The sequence below is a fragment of the Arabidopsis thaliana genome (assembly GCF_000001735.4).
Source record: "Arabidopsis thaliana chromosome 1 sequence".
NCBI classification, from domain to species: domain Eukaryota; kingdom Viridiplantae; phylum Streptophyta; class Magnoliopsida; order Brassicales; family Brassicaceae; genus Arabidopsis; species Arabidopsis thaliana.
Genome location: NC_003070.9, coordinates 8,060,954 through 8,079,143, shown reverse-complemented (window position 1 = coordinate 8,079,143; position 18,190 = coordinate 8,060,954). Strand labels below are relative to the sequence as shown.

The 18,190-nt window shown below is 39.2% G+C and overlaps 6 protein-coding genes and 1 long non-coding RNA gene across 10 annotated transcripts; 1 reads left to right on the top strand and 6 right to left on the bottom strand.

Annotated features, from left to right (window-relative positions):
* Nucleotides 1–6: 6 nt before the first annotated feature.
* AT1G22830 (Tetratricopeptide repeat (TPR)-like superfamily protein) lies at nucleotides 7–3,148 on the bottom strand. Of its 2 annotated transcripts, NM_102129.3 has the most exons (2): nucleotides 2,412–3,148; nucleotides 7–2,325 (listed from the first exon to the last, which is right to left on the bottom strand). In NM_102129.3, the coding sequence occupies exon 2, from the start codon at nucleotides 2,221–2,223 to the stop codon at nucleotides 112–114; it is 2,112 nt and encodes a 703-aa protein (NP_173696.1). In that variant the 5' UTR covers nucleotides 2,224–2,325; nucleotides 2,412–3,148; the 3' UTR covers nucleotides 7–111. The 2 variants fall into 2 exon arrangements, with proteins under 2 accessions (NP_173696.1, NP_001077582.1); NM_001084113.2 differs by having other exon boundaries at nucleotides 28–2,729.
* A 958-nt stretch (nucleotides 3,149–4,106) lies between these two features.
* On the top strand, nucleotides 4,107–4,913 carry AT1G22810 (Integrase-type DNA-binding superfamily protein). The gene has a single exon (NM_102128.3). The coding sequence runs from the start codon at nucleotides 4,175–4,177 to the stop codon at nucleotides 4,607–4,609; it is 435 nt and encodes a 144-aa protein (NP_173695.1). The 5' UTR covers nucleotides 4,107–4,174; the 3' UTR covers nucleotides 4,610–4,913.
* Nucleotides 4,124–7,355, bottom strand: AT1G05767. The gene has a single exon (NR_138959.1): nucleotides 4,124–4,778. It is a non-coding gene; the product is annotated as an other RNA (long non-coding RNA).
* Nucleotides 4,787–7,355, bottom strand: AT1G22800 (S-adenosyl-L-methionine-dependent methyltransferases superfamily protein). Of its 2 annotated transcripts, none has more exons than NM_102127.4 (10): nucleotides 6,933–7,355; nucleotides 6,754–6,837; nucleotides 6,561–6,639; nucleotides 6,340–6,481; nucleotides 6,159–6,228; nucleotides 5,995–6,059; nucleotides 5,817–5,895; nucleotides 5,649–5,736; nucleotides 5,394–5,548; nucleotides 4,787–5,218 (listed from the first exon to the last, which is right to left on the bottom strand). In NM_102127.4, the coding sequence occupies exons 1-10, from the start codon at nucleotides 7,122–7,124 to the stop codon at nucleotides 5,105–5,107; spliced, it is 1,068 nt and encodes a 355-aa protein (NP_173694.1). In that variant the 5' UTR covers nucleotides 7,125–7,355; the 3' UTR covers nucleotides 4,787–5,104. The 2 variants fall into 2 exon arrangements, 1 of the variants encoding a protein (NP_173694.1); NR_138958.1 differs by having other exon boundaries at nucleotides 4,848–5,218.
* Nucleotides 7,356–7,550: 195 nt separating this feature from the next.
* On the bottom strand, nucleotides 7,551–9,767 carry AT1G22790 (Low affinity potassium transport system protein). 2 transcript variants are annotated; one of them, NM_001036004.3, is made up of 3 exons: nucleotides 9,503–9,767; nucleotides 8,293–8,979; nucleotides 7,551–7,921 (listed from the first exon to the last, which is right to left on the bottom strand). In NM_001036004.3, exons 2-3 carry the CDS (start codon nucleotides 8,871–8,873, stop codon nucleotides 7,852–7,854), a joined length of 651 nt encoding a protein of 216 aa, NP_001031081.1. In that variant the 5' UTR covers nucleotides 8,874–8,979; nucleotides 9,503–9,767; the 3' UTR covers nucleotides 7,551–7,851. The 2 variants fall into 2 exon arrangements, with proteins under 2 accessions (NP_001031081.1, NP_564181.1); NM_102126.3 differs by having other exon boundaries at nucleotides 7,582–7,921; nucleotides 8,293–8,985; nucleotides 9,503–9,755.
* Nucleotides 9,768–9,787: 20 nt separating this feature from the next.
* Nucleotides 9,788–11,280, bottom strand: PFL (Ribosomal protein S13/S18 family). The gene is made up of 4 exons (NM_102125.4): nucleotides 11,152–11,280; nucleotides 10,807–10,967; nucleotides 10,353–10,541; nucleotides 9,788–10,086 (listed from the first exon to the last, which is right to left on the bottom strand). Exons 1-4 carry the CDS (start codon nucleotides 11,152–11,154, stop codon nucleotides 9,981–9,983), a joined length of 459 nt encoding a protein of 152 aa, NP_173692.1. The 5' UTR covers nucleotides 11,155–11,280; the 3' UTR covers nucleotides 9,788–9,980.
* A 73-nt stretch (nucleotides 11,281–11,353) lies between these two features.
* GI (gigantea protein (GI)) lies at nucleotides 11,354–17,393 on the bottom strand. Its single transcript, NM_102124.3, has 14 exons — nucleotides 17,163–17,393; nucleotides 16,582–16,953; nucleotides 16,447–16,501; nucleotides 16,226–16,368; nucleotides 15,870–16,141; nucleotides 15,668–15,723; nucleotides 15,261–15,498; nucleotides 14,984–15,134; nucleotides 14,648–14,857; nucleotides 13,015–14,547; nucleotides 12,834–12,902; nucleotides 12,314–12,532; nucleotides 12,129–12,221; nucleotides 11,354–12,014 (listed from the first exon to the last, which is right to left on the bottom strand). Exons 2-14 carry the CDS (start codon nucleotides 16,744–16,746, stop codon nucleotides 11,697–11,699), a joined length of 3,522 nt encoding a protein of 1,173 aa, NP_564180.1. The 5' UTR covers nucleotides 16,747–16,953; nucleotides 17,163–17,393; the 3' UTR covers nucleotides 11,354–11,696.
* Between the last annotated feature and the right edge of the window lie 797 nt (nucleotides 17,394–18,190).

Here is an 18,190-nt window from a genome sequence, read left to right as displayed (position 1 = left end):
ATGTAAACTTATGTTTACAGGAAATCATGCAATTAAAACTTGTTGTATATAAGATTTATGTACAAATTGATTCTCCAGTTTGATAAAATATTTCTATCAGAATTTGATTCTTTATCCTACTTCTACAAGACGTTCTTCATCTGAACTTTGCTCCTGATTGATGACAGAATCATCGTTCATCGGCTTATTATTCTCTCCATCTAACTCCGAATCTGTTTCCATCAAAGCAAACTCATGAGCCTTTTGCACGCCCAAGTCACTCAGTAAAGTCTTCACCGTTACAAGCTTGCTCCAAGAACCAGTTACTGCATACATATCTGCAAGCAACATATAGTGACCTAAGTGTTCTGGCTTTGTTTCTAGTAGTAACTTATCTGCAGCCCACTCCCCAATGTTTGTGTTCCCGTGGATGAGGCACGCTTTCAGTAGAGTAGCACACATAGCACTTGATGGCTCGTAAGGTATTGTATGGAATATATCTCTGGCTTTATCCAGGTAACCTGCTCTGCAATAAAGATCAACCATACAAGAATAGTGTTCAAGGCGAAGGCGTATACCAAACACATGCTCCATCTTCGTAAACAACCAGTGTCCTTCACGCACTAAATTGGAATGGCTGCAAGCTGATAAAACTGCAACCATAGTTACATGATCAGGTTTGATACCGGATCTGTCCATATCCTTGAACCATGCCAATGCGACTTCTCCTTTACCCAGCCTGCCATATCCATCGATCAAAGAAGTGTATGTCACTTTGTCCCTCTTCCTCATCGAATCAAATACTCGCTTTGCAGCTATGATTTCACCGGATTTTGCATACATATCGACAAGGGAGTTCCACAGGATTAAACAGTCCTTGTAGCTTTGGCGTCTCAGGATGTAGCAGTGAAACTCTTTCCCATGTTGCAGGTTTCCCACCCGAGCAAAAAGAGGGAGAATGCTAGCAAGCGTAATGTGATTTGGGTGAAATCCAGAGAGCAACATCTCCTTGAGCAGGAAAGAGGTTTCTTCTGATCTCTCGTTGTATGCAAAACCGGAAATGATAGAATTCCATGTACTCAAACTATTTGCTTCAACCTGCTGAAACACTATAAACGCGTGCCTAAGATCACTGCATCTTGAGTACATTGTGATCAACGAATTCCGAACATTGTCAATATCATGGGAAAAACTACAACTACGGATCACAAGGCAATGAAATACTTTCCCCCACTTTAACGCTCCAATGTGTGAGCATGCCTTTAAACCATTAATCATAGCTACAGAACCTATTCTTACATTGCAATTTCTCATCCCAACAACACAATTCAAAGCCCCTATGTAATTTCCTGCCTCCAAACAACCTCCAGCTATTGTGTTCCAAGTTACAATACTCGCTTCGACACCAGAGAGATACATTCTATCAAGAAGCTTAAAAGCTTCCCCTAACTTTTCTTCTGAAGTATAACAGTTGATTATTGCATTCCATGAGACAGCATCCCTTTCAGACATCCTGTCAAACAATCTCCGAGCAACATCCACTTTACCAAATCTTTTATACATAGATATCAACGCGTTGCAGACATACAAGTTACACCTGTGAGAGCTAACCTCAATAGAGCCATGAACAACTCTCCCATATGCAAAATCCAGTAATGCTGCACAAGCCTTGATAACAGACGGGTAAGTAAATTCATCCGCTCTAATTCCTTTACTCATCATTCGCTTGTAAACAGAAACAGACTCCTGAAACCTTTTGTTCCTAATATACGAACCGATGAGCACATTCCACGGCAAGGGATGCAAAATCTCAGAGTTCTCAGTAATGGTCTGAGCTTCGTCAAGGAGATTAAAAGCAGAGTAGAAAGTGACCAACTTTGGGACCAAAACAGAGTCAAACTCCAAACCCGACGAGATACAATGAGCATGAAGTTGCTGGCCAGGAACAAACTCATTAAAACCCACACATGTAGATAGAAGAGAAGCTGATGAATACAAAACGAATTCATGAGAACCAGACTGGTAGCGAAGTAGAGAGAAAGTTCTGAAAGCTTCATATAATTGACCATGGGAAATGCAATGTCTAAATGAATTGAAAAGCACTTGTGGAACTGATTCATCATCATGGGTTTTGGAAGTTTCTGAGATGGGTCTCGGCAGCTGTTTCCACGATTGAGGAATAAACTTGCAAATTTCGGATACAGTGAGACCTCTGAGTATAGAGCGAGAAGGAGAAGACGGCATATACAGTAAGCTGCATATGATGGCAACGAATGGATTTTGATTATTGTTCCAAGACTAGTTTGATCCATCAAAGCGAAAGTTCAAGCAATTTTGCTTCTCCGTCTGAAAGTCAAAGGAAGAAAGGTGAGAAAGATAAAAAAAAAGTTTCGTTGAGGAATTTCATCGAACATGTGGTGAGCGAAACATACCGTATACAGACGAAACATGGAAGTATAAGTACATCTAGAGAAACATAAAAGAGATAAGACAGATGTCATGTAGGAAGAAAAAGGAAAGAAGACAGTGATTCGGAGACAGTATCGACGGAACCGGACGAAGCGAAAGTAGGAGTAGCCGCGCGTGAAGGTTATGTAGAAAGAGACTCCTTTTTGACATTTATTCAATGTTCTGGCATGTGCTCAGATGATTTGGGCCGCTTGTTTAGATTTGTCCACTTCCAGACCCATTGCAATTGTAACCCATTTTAGCCCACTAAAATCTGACTGTAACAACTTTATAAATTTATGGTTTTTTCAAAATATTACCAAGGTTAAATAAATCGTGTTAGATGAAGTTGGCACCAGTTTTTGATATTACAAAATGAGGTCACTAGTATTTTTTTTATAAGAACTTATAATAAGTAATTTATTAATTGCATTATTTCATTAATATTGATTTTATATATACTGATACACTAGGGTTTTTATAAACATTTAAATTGTCTAAAATCGCATAGACCAACCGAGTAGGTGTGAATATTTATTGTCAGATATCAATAATCTGCTAGACGTTTCTAAAAACATCTCTAATCGTAACTTACCAAGTTACCTTTGAGGTTTCTTCTAAATGAGTCGGTGACTATGATAAGACGGTGTATCACATCACAATCAACTCCCAAATGTCAGTGTCGAGAAAAACCTAATCAAGTATCAACTACAAAGAATTGGTTATGCATCCGAAGGATGAAAACACATTAAATACATTATGAGACTGGGTTTCTCCGTGGATGATTCGTGTTTTGGATGTGGTTGTGTGTGAACTAAAATTTGACAACCATGTACATGAGTCAGCAGACACAGAAGAAGACAAAAAATAACTTTTTCCAGTTAGTTTGGGCTGTTGTGTCTGTGTGTTGTCCGTGGAGAATCATTAAGTCATTACAGATCTTTGGTCAAATGCCAAAAATAAAGGACCCCCTTTAGACGGTGCTCATGTCACGCATGACGCAATTTGTAACCAAAAAAGGCAAAGAAAGTCTTTCTTTATCCCACGTGGTTTAACCATCGACGACGACGTTTTCACATTCTTCATCGGTGGAGTTTGAATCGACTTTTGTGTTTTTCACTGCTTTTCTCTATACTATTATGTCATCACCTATTTTACAGATTTTTATGAAACGAAATAGAGGATATATAGTAGTATAAAATTCTAGATTTCGACTTAAGACTTTTTCATATAAAAAAAAATGAAAAACCTATAAATTAAGGTAACCTAACTATGATATACCAAAGCAACAACAACAAAAAATAAAGATTAATTTTCTATTTTAAAAAAACAAAAAATATCATTTATTTTGAAACCAAACAGAACGGTATATATACCACTTGTTTTATAGAAATGACTCTTACTTTCTAAATACATTGAATTTACTGTTAGACACAGCAAAAAAAAAAGTTACAACTTGAAAGAAAAAAAAATCGACTAGTCAGGCACATGTCAAATTGGTACCACTAAAAAAATGGGTCATACTTTGACCAGTTGATTTTTTCCTCGAGAATTAACTAGTTTTATAATTGGTCAACTTCATTCTCATTCTTGATTCATATTAAAAAATATTATATAATATTTTGACTTTCACTAAACTTCAACGTATAAATAGTCTTTGTATCTTCATATTCAAACATAAACAACACTCAAAAGTCTCTTCTTCTTCTTCTTCTTCTTCACATCGATCATCATACAACAACAAAAAATGGATTACAGAGAATCCACCGGTGAAAGTCAGTCAAAGTACAAAGGAATCCGTCGTCGGAAATGGGGCAAATGGGTATCAGAGATTAGAGTTCCGGGAACTCGTGACCGTCTCTGGTTAGGTTCATTCTCAACAGCAGAAGGTGCCGCCGTAGCACACGACGTTGCTTTCTTCTGTTTACACCAACCTGATTCTTTAGAATCTCTCAATTTCCCTCATTTGCTTAATCCTTCACTCGTTTCCAGAACTTCTCCGAGATCTATCCAGCAAGCTGCTTCTAACGCCGGCATGGCCATTGACGCCGGAATCGTCCACAGTACCAGCGTGAACTCTGGATGCGGAGATACGACGACGTATTACGAGAATGGAGCTGATCAAGTGGAGCCGTTGAATATTTCAGTGTATGATTATCTGGGCGGCCACGATCACGTTTGATTTATCTCGACGGTCATGATCACGTTTGATCTTCTTTTGAGTAAGATTTTGTACCATAATCAAAACAGGTGTGGTGCTAAAATCTTACTCAAAACAAGATTAGGTACCACAGAGAAACAATCAAATGGTTGTGAATATACATTATAAGGTTTTGATTAATGTTTGTTTCACTGATTTAGTGAAGTTTGGTCCATTGTATACAAATCTATTCAAGAAACCTAGCGCGAGATCATGTTTCGTGATTGAAGATTGAGATTTTTAAGTATTCGTAATATTTTTGTAAAATACAAATATGTTTCTGATCAGCTATTATTCGATACGAAATACATGGGCGAAAGCAGGCGTCCTAATTGTGATGCTTTCGCCCAGTGAAAGACTCCGACAAATCTACAAGAGTTCCTCCAAGTACCTTATAGCTTAAGTCACTGATTTCTCTCTCAAGTGTCATTTGTAAAGTCTCTGCTTATTGAATGTTTCTCTTCTTCAATCATTCCATCAAGATTGTCCGCCAAATTGCTTTTGGAGATCCGTGAAGGATACGGTGGCTGAACCTCTTCGTTTGGCCTGCGGGTGAGACGAATGTTCTCTCCATCCTGTCATGTAAATCACCTACACAAGAATGCCAAACGATATATACTTTAGGCCTCAAATGTTGTTAATTTCACTTGTAGTATTTAGCATAAAATTGTTTTAATCATGGATTGTAGCAAAACAACTTGAATAATGAAGCTAGGTTATGGGTTTTTTTCACTGTTGAGTTAGTTCTGAACTATTATGGACAGACCTGAAAAGTAGCGGGTATAGTGCCGTCCTCTGTGGCAAACATGGAGTCATATATGGCTGCCGTGGCAACAGCAGTTTCACGATTCAAAATCTTGTTTCTCTCGAGAAGAGCATTGGTTTCACCCATCGCACGAAGATGCTCTATAAGATCCATCGCTGAGTAGAAAGATATAAACGAGAAGGCAAATCAGAAATAATTCTTGGAAGATACACGTTGTTGCAAACGATGAAGTAGGAAAAAAGTGGAACAGTTTACCTCTCTTGTATTTAACTACATATTCATCAACATCAACACCAGGAAGACTAAAACCCGCCCTGGTCAACAGATTCCCTGCGTCCCTAACCTGAAAAAGAAAAGAGAAGCCATGTTCTTTCACCTCAGTACTAGAAATCAACTTGATCTTGCTAAGATATTCACACACACCTGTGCCAAAGGTGATAGCCGAGGACTAATCCCTCCTTCCCGCTCCATGTGAGCCAAAGTGCATGCTATTCTCAGCTCCCTTGTAAATAATTTCAATACGTAAAGGCTAATCAGAAACATGATATGGAATAAGAGACTCTACATTGAGTATTGATTTGAAATGAAAGAGAGGACAAACTTTAAGGTTTCTCCACCAAGAATTGCTGCTAAAAATAAGCCATCCGGCTTCAGTGCTAGCTTGCACTGCAGTTATTACAATCCAAAACCAACACATTATAAATATTTTCTCATAGGACAAACCAATTCACATACACCAACAAAAAGCAACGAAAACGAGAAAACCTGTATCATGGATCCAGGAAGATCATTTGTCCAGTGAAGCCCCAACGAACTAATGATCAAATCAACCGAACTTCACATACAACATATTTGACAAGATATTAGTAGGTAATAGAACTCTAGTGAGTCGCAGCAAGGGGAAAAAAACAAAGAAAAACAGGTTTTACAATAACGTCCTTGTTACCTCTCTTTGACTGGCAGAAACTCTTCATCACCAACAAAGTAAGAGGTTTCAATGGAGTTATCGAGTGAATCGTCTTGAGCATCTCTACATGACTTAATCATGTCATATGAAGTATCCATCATGATAAGCTTCTCAATCCCACCTGTGCAACAAAGCCAAAAATCATCATCAACAACACTCAAAATGCAGAACCAGAACAGTCAAGAGAGAGATAAACTAACCGCGACCACGTAGTAATCTCTTAACAGCACCAAGAGATCCTCCCAAACAAAATGCAGTGGGAAAACTCTTCTTACAATCCTTAAGAAAGAGCAAAAACAATATTTACTAAGCTTGATTGAAATCGAGAAATTTAGCCCCAAGAGAAGCTAAATTGCTCTCTCAATGGCGAGCATGCATCAAACAAAAGAGTACCTCTAAGCGATCAAGTAGATTATCTGCAACAGCGTCAACAAAAGAATCGTTTTTTTGGCGAGAAAGCCACGCCGCTCGATCACGCTGCAAATCAATCGAACACACAAATTATAAGAACTCGAAATCTGGATTAATAATAAGAGAGAGAGGCAAATGTAAGATGAATTCGAACACTACACATGTATTCGCTTGAGGTCTCGGTCAAAGATCTTGACTTTGGAGCTGTTCTGCTGAAACTCACCGTCACCGCCATAAGCACCTTCCGTAGAGAAGGAGAGAGATGCGAGAAATGTATGAGCTTGCTTCGTAGATTTCTCGGGTACTCGTTTTAGGAGACCAATTCTTCCGTACAGTGAATTGATCCTCCGCATCTCTATCTCTCTATCTCTGGTTCTTAGCTGCACCGGAATTGGTCGGACGGAGGTTCTGGGTTTGGTTTGAAGAAGAGACGGTAGATTTCTCTGTCTTGTATTCTTTCATTTTGATCCCTGAAGTTTATCTATATTCTATAATGTTTCCCTATTGTTTTTAATTTTACGTTTTAACCCCTATGTTGTCATTAGAATCAGATGGATTATCAACTTTCTCTGGCAAAACTGTTTACGCCTCCAAGATGGTTAAGTACTTGCAACCAGAAACGCTATGGAAGCTGGTAATTGGTAAACAATTAATACAACAGAGGACTCAAGATTCTTTGTAAAGTCCATTAAATGTTTACATGATTGATCAGTTCCTTAAGGACAATGTGAACGATAGAACTAACGAACATGGTGGATCGTTGCGAAACCATTGCAGATTCGCTTTGCAGTTAGTGGACTAGTTATATAAGCATTCTAGTTTTGTTGTACACGTACGTAATGTGGTTGAGAGCGTTACAAGAACAAGAGTTATTGCCACTCTCTTCCACTTTGCATCGATTTGGATGTTGTCTTATCGTTTTTAGAAAACAGAAACCCGGAACAAGTTGCCACTCAAAACAAAGGGAATAATGTACAAGCCAAAACCTTGAAGAGAACTTTTGTAATAACAGATACACTTTAAATATATGAGCAATGCACACAAGACATGAGTAAAGAGTGATACCGATGATTTCTGAATTTACATGATCACACACGAACATGTTCTTTGTCGTCCTACCTCCCATTCTTCATCTGATAATCCCATCTCACTGCAACCAAAATCAAGTTTGTTTCTTGGAAGTTAATAACAAACCGTGGGAGGATCACAAAGAAAAGGAAACACAGCTAAATGTCTCTACAAAACCATGATGTGTAACAAAGAATATATATATGTAGTGAGTTTGCCGGGCACTACGCACATGTGAAACTCTGAAATCTAAATGAATTAAAGGATATCCATTTTGAGCAATAGGGGTTAAAGCTCAAGACTAACATTCCTATTTGCATAAAACAATGGATCTAATTATACAAGCTCAAGATTCACAACAAGGATCCTATTGGCATAAAACAATGGATCTACTTAAATTAACTCGTATTGGGATTTAAGCAACTCAATAAGAGGAAAACATATCACACGTACCTCGGCTCAAATTCTCTAACTTGAGTGAGTTCACTACCACAAGCATCAGGCCACTGAACTTTCCGCCTTGCCATGTCACCAGTGAGATCGCTACCATCCACACTCAACGTCTCGTATTCTTTTATATCTTCTAGAGAGCGTGATTCCGCAACAGAGGGCCTCTTCAAGCTACTCCTCAACGAGAGTTTGAAAGCTTCTTTGCTGCTGCCATTATCAGCTTCACTTATTTGGTCTTTACCCTTTTCAGAAACAACAACAACAGACTCTGGTGATGATATTTCACGATGCTGCTGCTGCACAGGTTCAACTTTAAGAGGAGAAGGGGTCTCAAGTCCCGCGGAAGCGCCACCAAAACAACTGAAGGAAGCAGCGCAACCGCGGGAAACTCGGTTCTTAATAGAATCCAGCTGAAGAACAGGGTCAGCCTCAGGCTCTTGGTCAACCACCTGGTAGTGATTCCACGGGACAACTCTCATGGGCCTATCTACGTCTTTATCACCAGAGAAAAGAAGGGTCAATCCCTTACTATACCCAGACGCGGACGCTGAGAATAAACCCCCTCCTTCTACTGCCAGTAACATTAGTTGCTCTATTCATCTGACGTACATTAAAACCCTGACAATATCCCCCTCCCTTCCTGCTCACCACCGAGCACCAAATATAGCCACAGATTCAGATTCAAGACACCTGAAGCTAACAAAGACAAAAATCAAACTACAATAGCTGAAAATTCACAGTTATAGCATTGACACATACAACATCTTACTTGCTAAATTGACTGGAACCACCACTAAGTGAAGAAAAAAAAGTTTAGAGGATCTTAAATAAATCACTTAAACTCAAAAGCATGGATCAACTTCAATCATGGAGGAGATCTAAAACGCAAAAAAAGAGGGAAAAAAAACAAAAAACAAAATCTTAGTAGAGATAGTGTAACGAAACGAAATGAGATTGGATCTGTAGCCGTAAATTTCTTCAGATATAGAACACTAGTGAATTGATAAAGAGAAGAGATTATATTAGAAGATCTACAAAGCCATTTTCGAATCATGAGCAAACAACTGAACAAGAGTTTAAACATGCATAAGCTACTTCAAGCCACCGAAAGAATACGAATCTCAATTCAAACCTCGTCTTCTTCATCGCTACTACTCTTTGCTGGATTTTTTTCTCGGGAAAAATCGAAAAAAAAAAAAGTGAATTCACGCACCTGAGAGATCAGCTCGGGAAGAGAATCGATTACTTTTTGGTCAGCGCCGGTGGTTACGATCGTCGCTTTCTCGTTCGCGTGAATCAAGAGGCGATGAGAAAGAGAACAAGTGAAGAAGAAGGAGAGAGTAACATGAAAAATTAAAATGATCAATTAAGTTCAGTAAAGTTACTGATAGTGATTAAAACTGATAACGATGTATTTGCGCATTATAGAGACAGCCGCTTGTGACACTTAAAAGTTTTCTCTAATTATATAATTCTTGCGTATGGAGGAGTGTGCTATTATTAACTTTGTTTAAAGCAGATTTTGAGAGAAGAGAATGTAATAAATAGAGACTAGTTTTTGGATTCAATTATATATTGTAAAAGCTAAGACCGTCTTTTGATGAAACAACATCTCTTAAACTATCTCTTCTGCAAAAAACAACAATACAAAAAAAACAAAACAAAGCCATTGAACCAAGCTCAAACTCTTTTTAACGCTTCTTGGAAACACCAACAGTCTTTCCACGGCGTCCGGTGGTTTTGGTGTGCTGTCCACGTACACGGAGACCCCAGTAGTGCCTCAGACCACGATGGTTTCTGTTTACATTACAGTGACAATCTCAGTCAGTACAAACAAAGTTCTATATCGATTATCAGAACAACAAGAGAGAAACAAAGGATGCATCAGTAAATCATTACACTACAGATTAGGTTTTGTTGCCGAAAATGAGTGTATACATGATTTAACACAAGAGTTGTGTACTTAGCTTCTTCCATATAGAAAGTTATGATGGGCATCATTATACTATTAACATGGTATCTAAAAACTACAGAGGAGAGTGTCTGTATGTGTTGTTTGTTACCTGATCTTCTTGAGACGCTCAAGATCATCTCTCAACTTCATGTCAAGAGCATTGGAAACAACTTGGGAGTATTTCCCATCCTTGTAATCCTTTTGTCTGTTAAGAAACCAGTCTGGGATCTTGAACTGGCGAGGGTTAGCAACGATTGTCATGAGGTTATCAATCTCAGCAGCACTTAGTTCTCCAGCCCTGAATATACCAGCAAAGGAAAAAACATTTAAAAACACACACTAGACCAAACTTCTTCAAGAATATCAATCTAGAGAAGTTCTATGTGCAAAGAAAACCTAAATATCTGATTTCCTAGAAATCAATCAAACCAGATCGAGCAGGTACAATTCTAGTCAAAGAGCTACATTTTCTACTAACATCCAAAACCTCGCAAGATTCATAATCCTTATCCATAGAATTCCTAAGTAACTGAAAGTATTAAGAACCAAGCTAAGAAACAAACCTCTTGTTCATGTCAACATCAGCCTTCTTGCACACAATGTTAGCCAATCGCCTTCCAATACCCTTGATTGAGGTCAAAGCAAACATAATTTTTTGCTTCCCATCGACATTAGTATTGAGCACACGCAGAATATGCTGAAACTCCTCGTTCGCAACTAGAGACTACACACACACGAATACGAAAAAAAAAAAACAGATCCGTCAGTCGCAAATCGTGTAAGGGAATACAAAAAACATTTGAGCTTAAAACTCCAATCCCAAAACCAGCAATGAAAAACGAGCGATACGCAAAATGAAGCACGAGCAATTGGAGAACCAGACAAGAGTTGAAGAACGATAATCGTACCATTTTTGGATGCCGAGAAAGATCGCGAGAGGAGGATTAAGCTCTTTTACCAGACTCTGGAGGCGCCACCACAGCTTAAGCTCAGGTCTGTTATAAGCGGCATATTTAGGGTTTTCCAACCTAATATGAAGCTCCTGTAGTTAATTACTAATTTACCCTTTAATGTTTTTTTTGGAGGAAAAAGATTAAAATACTATAAATTATCTTTTGCAATATTAATTTTTGCTGTTTTAAGAGTATTCGGAAATAAGTAAATTTGTAAATTTTTCACTTCTATACATTACGATTTAGAATCCACTGAAGACTAAACACCAGACGCACAAAAAAAAAGATTGAGCTACTTCGTCATTTAAAATGTACAGAGAAGAGGTTGAGTTATATAAGACACCGAGCGAGAGCAAATCCAACGCCGGTGGGAGTGATTGCGTCAGTCACTCATCATTACAACATTACATACAACAAACTATATATATATTCTTCTTGGTCTACGTCCAAATGTTTTGTCTAGAGAACTAAAATTTACCAAAAACAAAAGTGGGTGCTCGTTATTGGGACAAGGATATAGTACAGCCGAGTTCCCGAGCCGCAGTGTCGAGAAACTGAGTAGGCATAGTTGTGGAGAGCAAGCTGTGAGCTTCCCAGTTTAAACAGTTTTGGATATCGGCTTTCCAGTCTATTGAGGCGGCGTTGAAGAATCGATAGGACGGACTATTCATTCCGTTCTTCTCTGTTGTTGGCAGTTTTGGAGTTACTTTGATGGGTATGGAGCTTTGGTTCATGATATCACGTAGTACTGACGTGCTTAAGGCACGTACGTGTGCACTTGGGTGTGAAAGGCACCGTATTGTTGCTGGTAGACGACACTGCATAGAAGCAAAAAGATGTGAACAAGGTTAAGCACTTTGGTAACTGGACCTACTACTGATCATCTACAATCGACGCAGGAAACCATAGGCTCTGTTCGATTCTGCTTTTACCTTCAATAGATTGGATAAACCGTCGACCACTGCTAGTCCAGATGGCCCCCAAGCTAGCACCGGCTGTATTGCTCTTGCCGTGGCTTCAAGTAGCTGCAAAAGTTTAAAATACAGTGGAATCAGAAAATGATTATTACTCTAGCCCGAAGAAGGGCATTGAAGAGCAATCTATAACAGTGCAGTACCTCAAGTTGAGGTAATGTACAAGCTTCTCCATCAACAAGCATTCCATCAGTTGCCCGCAGAAGAAGATCTGATGCACTTGCGAGAATCACCAGTGACTCAGGCCTGTCATGATTGCGCATGAGTTCCACCAACACTTTGACTATCCGTTGGTTGATTTTCCACATTTTTTGGCCTTCTTCATCATCTTTGGCGATCCAAGGCTGCAACTCCCTTTCAGCCTGTAAATAACACAAGACCATTTCAGACAATAGAGCATTAGAGTAAATCCTTCAACATATGAGCTTGAAACAAGCCATTATTTTACACAGATTTTTTCTTCCTTATTTCCTATCCTTGGCATATTAAAACAAGTGTTGCATATAAATTCCAAGCTTAATTTTTATAAATTCATGAGAGATCAAATGAGTGAACCAAGCATTATAAAACATTAACACAGGCCATAGGTTTTCCGCAGTTTAATCTTTACACAGGTGTTGCATTCCTGACAAATGAAATAAAAAGTCAAAGAGTAATTTGGACCTGAAGGACAACTGCTGCTGCTGCTTTCGCTGGCGTTGCAGATACGACATTGCATAGCGCATCAACAACCTGATATATAAAAAATATGATCAGTGTATGAAGTCGAGCGACTTAATTGGATTAGTAAAGAACTACCAAGGAAACTGTAAGCGAGCTGGGAAATAGAAGTGCTGAGGTTTACCTGTCTCCATCCTTGTTGCGCAGAGGTGCTTTCTGCGGTGGGCTGGATTTCAGGAGCAGCAATCAGTTTGTGCCATAACAGTGAAACAACGGAGAAAGACAGCTCCGGTTTCTCTGCAAGCACTGACCTCAAAAGCTTTTGTGTACCACAATAGAACCCTGCGAGTCTATCAGCTGTGAGGAAATTCGCAAGATCAGAAGCATCCAAGAGGAAATCTTTGATACCCTTCTCTGAGGGTCTCCCTGAGCCTTCATCTGAATGTCTAGCATACTTATGGTTTCCTCTTGGATTCATTTCAGTCCTTGAGGCGGATGTCACCGCTGTATCAAAGCATGTGGTGCTTGCACATGTGTTCTCTTGTTTCCAGTTTAAACAGGTCACAGAATCCTTCTGAACCGGTGTATTCTTAAGGTAGGCTTCCAAGGGTTCAGCTTTGTCAACAATGGAGGCAACAACTTTGCTGTGAACATCTATGAGGTTATATAATGATGATGCTCTTTTATGAATTTCCTTATCCCACTTACATCTCATCAACCCAGACAATGCATGCGTCAAGGCCTTTGAACGTCTGAACAGTTCGGAAATATGAGCTGCAACCATGGCCGCAGCAACTATCTCACTAGAACTGTAACTCCATGGAGTCCCCACAGAAGATGGTTTTAATGAAAAGAGTGCCTCTAGGATTGCCAAAATTCGGCGCGTATGACTAATTGCCGAGTCAATCCCAGCTCCATACTCTTTAGATGACCCATTTATCTTTACAGGCTTTGTAATAGTTCCAGCCACGGCAGAATTGGAAAAGTTCCCCCCACCAGAGATCATAGGATACAGCTGAACCTCACAGGCAAGAGCACAAACAGCAGCAAGAACGTATGAATCAAATGCTGCCACAGGTCCCTGTCCCTTGACATTCCTACTTTTACGGTTAGCAGTTTGATTGTTAGATACAGGTTGATTCGCCTCAATATTTTCAGTAGTACTAGCATATTCACTTCTCGGTCTCTTGCTACCACTAGACTGTGCTTCATGGCTAACACATACAGTCAACACAACAAAAAGTAGGCGTGAAGCTAATTCCACACCAGCGCATGATTCTAAAAAGAGAGCATGGACCATAGCACGAAGCTCAGACATAGCAAGATTTTTGGTCGCTGATCTTGTGGTAAAACTCGATCTAGCTTTTCTGGTTAGTTCCCTGGAAGATTCAGGCGGAAAAGTTCTACTGAGTATTGTTTCCACAGTGGCAACAAATATTTTCATCAAGCATGCTTCCGAAGGACTCCCCCGTGGAAGATATTCAAGTACTTTGAGGAGTGGAATGTATAAATTCCATGACAAGATAGGAGGTTGCAGTGGGGTAGCAACTATGATTTCGGGAAGATCAACCGCCGAAGAATTTAAAGGGATCAAACCATAAGCAGCTTCCCATATAGTGCAAATTCTCCACTCAACTTCAGGACCATGAGCACAAAGCATTGAGGCAATTCCTTGGGCAGTGGCTTCAATGGTTGCTTCTGCTGCAGGAACTTCTATCTGTTGAGATGAAATGAGTCAGTTTCAATATAATTTTCTAGTAGAATGCCAATCGCATATCAGAGATGGAATAGCAGAAAAATATAAAGAGGAACCATGCCTGTTTTCTGTAATTTGAACTGTAGCCACCAATAGGCGCGTGCTGAATTTCTACTCCCTCAACTTGACTTAGCGGAGGAAAAAGCAGTGCCGGCTGTGAGAGTATGCGGAAAAGCAAAGCGGCTGCAGCATCAGCAGCAACACCTGCCCTCATAGACATAGCAATTCCTATAGCCCGCAAGAAGTGCAAATGCATCCAGTTCCTGGGTAGCTGCACCAAGAAAAAGAATGTGATCAAAGCTGATTTCTTTGATGACATACCAAAGCTGACTTTTTTTATAACAAGGGACACAATTAGCTTTCTGGAGGGTAATTAAGAGATTCATATTACGCTTACCCTTACACCAGATGCATAATCTTCAGCAGCTCGAAGGAGTTCCACAAGCTGTACAGCAGCATCAAGTGCATCTGGAGCCCACGACGGTGGTGCTTCTAAGAGTCCAAGAAGAAGTCTCTGCGTAGCACTTGGAGTTGCAATGGCATAGTATCTGACAGTATAACAGGAAAGTGAGAAAACAATTCTGATCTAGGGATTCGAGGAAGCACAACCTTAAAACTAGCAACAGACTACTACCAATAAACCCTAATTGAAAGGGTAAGCCCAGAAACAATACCTATGAAACAAACGTGCATATGGTTCAAGAGCTGGAAGGCCAGCAACTAGATGCTCATCTAAGGATGTCGTTGGCGGAGGAAGAAGAAGTGCAGGGACAGCGACCGCTGTCAGCGTAGCAGTCTCATATCGAGCAACTTCATCATCACAAACACTCAGTATGACACCAGCTCCATTAGCAACAGCCCATCTTGGGGTTGAAGGCATCAGTTGAGGATGTTTACCAGATCCTCGAGAAGCTGCCAAAGTAGGACAACATGAAAGTTATAGGAAGCAACTCAAAACACATTCTATAGCCACAGGTGATGGATACACATTTATGAACGAAGTGATAGAACAACTCTATTGATCAGAATTATCATCAAAATCCAGTTCCAGGGGATATTAACATGGAATTCTTGAACTCACCAATGGTTGGCGGCTTGAGCTCTCCAGCAGCATATTTACCCATTACACCACTACACCTGTAAATAATAAGCAACATTTTTAGTTGTCAGTAAGCTTAATCCACTACAGAACCTCAATACATAGACCTCAGCAGAGAGACCAAAATAAAAGAAGGAGGCCGGCGCATGAACACATAGAAGCATCAGTAACAGAGTCTACTTACCATCGGAAATAGTCACTTCTTATACCAAGAGGAGCAGCAAGTAGTATATCACTGATCCATGGAGACAAAGGCCTTAAAGGTTTCCTTTCATGCTGTGTTGGTGATCCAGCCTTAGGCTCTGAAGTCGGAGAACCACTAGTTGTAGCTTTGCTCAGACAATTTCTCTCTGTATCTCCATTTTGCTGCTCAGTTTTATAAATGGGACGGTTGTAATGAGTCAAAATGCGAAGGATTTCTCCACATGCCAAAGCCCATTGCTCCGAATAGTCATTCTGTTAGGATAGTGAACATGTTAGCACAAAATGGTATAGGTTACACCAAATCAGTAAGCATGATACTAGACAGCTATTATATACCTCACTACTTGGGCAAACTAAAGATATGAAAGAGGCAAACGGATGAGCTTCCTTGCTGTACACCAACGAGCCATCAATAAGACATGAAATGATTGGAAGAATGACTGCATGACCATGCTCCGGATGATGAAGGACAAACATCGCTGTTTCATCAGAAAACGAAAATCAGATAGACATTCACACACAAAAAGAGAAGTGTGGATCATAAATGTTGATCATACCCAGCACATCGTCTAAAAGTCGCTTCTCAGTTGATGGATACTGATGCCGGACCAACTGATACAGATAAATTATACATGAATCAAAACGTCACTACTAAGAGAATACTCTTATTAAACTCATTAGGTATCAAGTACCTCAGCAATGTCATCTGGGAATTGCTCTGATGTAAATTGACCAAAATATTCAACATAAGCAACGACTTGATCCTTATGTTGTTGAGGATCTCGTGGCGGAGGCCATAACAAGGAAGAGAACTGAAGACCATCGATCCATCTCTCAGATGAAGATGAACTAGCCATCCAGGAACCGAAACTAAACCCCAACTAGATGAACGAACAATCTAACTAACACCTTTCTTCTACTATCAATCGAGAATCAATACGACGTAGTGTTAACATTCGCCAGCAAGAACAATCACTATACACATCTCCCAGATTCTTTTAAATCCTTTTTATACTAATCAACACACTGTACACTAAATCGAAGCTGAATCAAACAGCTAAACCCTGTAACAACAATTCAGAAGAACAAAATCTCAATCAGATAAGATGTCAAATCAAACAACAAATCTAAGCTGAGAAAACAAAAAATGCTAGTAGAAACAGTGATTTACCAAGAACTTATTTAAAAAAAAAAGACATCAAATGATTCGGGAAAAAATCTCATCTGAGAATCAATCAACCAAAAACCACGAAAAAGGTAGTAGAAGAAAGACCTGAAAGTAAATATGTCTTCCTATGAGTTTGTTGGTTGGTTATCTCTACTCTTGCTTTTTTTTGGCTTTGAGGATATTTTTGAGAGATCGACGAATATCGGAGAAAAAAAGAATACATACACAGAAGAAGAGATTGTGGTGGCCTTAGGAGAGAGAGAGAGAAAAAAGAGATTTGGAGGCTTCTCCACTCGGTTTAAGATTTCCCGTCTGCTTACGTGTCATCGATATTTCCTTGCCTTTGCCACCACCTTTATGCGCCATTACCATATAACCATCATCATCCCACATACATCTCCACCCATACCATGGTTAAAAAATTTACCATATTTTTGTTACATTTTTTAAGCATATATATATGAAATTTTATTTTAAAAAATTTTACTGGTAGTTTATGTTAGTGTTGTTTTGGAATCACAATGCGAATTCAAATTCGTATATTGTATGTTACAATCACCAAGAAAAATGTTTGCCAATTTAAGTAATTAATTTTAATCCTAATAAATAAATTTTGTAAACTCAGATTTACTCCAAAATTCTGTCTATTTTTAACCATGAGCTAAGTTTAAAATCTACTTAAACATATAATTATATCAATAATATTTGGCTGTTTTAAAATAAACCATTACATTCACAGTATGGCATATATTGGTAAAGAATTTGTACAAGTAATCAGAGAGATTATTTTATTTCAAGGTTTGGTGGTCATGATTGTATTATTGAGTTATTAATTTAAGTATATAACATCTCTCATGTGATTGCCTAATTAATTAATAGTTTCATTACACAAAAAAAAAGCTAGTGACATATGTCCACAGATATTTTGAGGGGAGCTAAGTTCAGATGCTACGAGATGTTACGTACACCTTCGAATTATCCACCGTTGATTCAAGCCCACTCAACAAATTCCTTTAAGAGATTTCGGGCAGCTAGCCCAGAATAGTTTCGAGCCGTTCGATGGTTGTAGATAAACGGGCAGCTTTTGAGGAACAGCCCGTTGAGAAAATATCTAAATGGGCCTCACACATCTT

Coding starts and splice junctions, on each gene's coding strand:
- AT1G22830 (NM_102129.3), bottom strand. CDS start 2,223: ATGCCGTCTTCTCCTTCTCGCTCTATACTCAGAGGTCTCACTGTATCC.
- AT1G22810 (NM_102128.3), top strand. CDS start 4,175: ATGGATTACAGAGAATCCACCGGTGAAAGTCAGTCAAAGTACAAAGGA.
- AT1G22800 (NM_102127.4), bottom strand. CDS start 7,124: ATGCGGAGGATCAATTCACTGTACGGAAGAATTGGTCTCCTAAAACGA. Junction 6,640..6,753: donor ATCTACTTGATCGCTTAGAG/GTACTCTTTTGT, acceptor CTCTTTCTTAAG/GATTGTAAGAAGAGTTTTCC. Junction 5,896..5,994: donor CTTGGTGGAGAAACCTTAAA/GTTTGTCCTCTC, acceptor ATTATTTACAAG/GGAGCTGAGAATAGCATGCA.
- AT1G22790 (NM_001036004.3), bottom strand. CDS start 8,873: ATGTTACTGGCAGTAGAAGGAGGGGGTTTATTCTCAGCGTCCGCGTCT. Junction 7,922..8,292: donor GTTAGAGAATTTGAGCCGAG/GTACGTGTGATA, acceptor TTTTGGTTGCAG/TGAGATGGGATTATCAGATG.
- PFL (NM_102125.4), bottom strand. Junction 10,542..10,806: donor GATGTTGACATGAACAAGAG/GTTTGTTTCTTA, acceptor TGGTATATTCAG/GGCTGGAGAACTAAGTGCTG. Junction 10,087..10,352: donor GAGCGTCTCAAGAAGATCAG/GTAACAAACAAC, acceptor TAATGTAAACAG/AAACCATCGTGGTCTGAGGC.
- GI (NM_102124.3), bottom strand. CDS start 16,746: ATGGCTAGTTCATCTTCATCTGAGAGATGGATCGATGGTCTTCAGTTC. Junction 16,369..16,446: donor ACTTTTAGACGATGTGCTGG/GTATGATCAACA, acceptor CTGATGAAACAG/CGATGTTTGTCCTTCATCAT. Junction 12,533..12,833: donor CAGCAGCAGTTGTCCTTCAG/GTCCAAATTACT, acceptor TGTTATTTACAG/GCTGAAAGGGAGTTGCAGCC.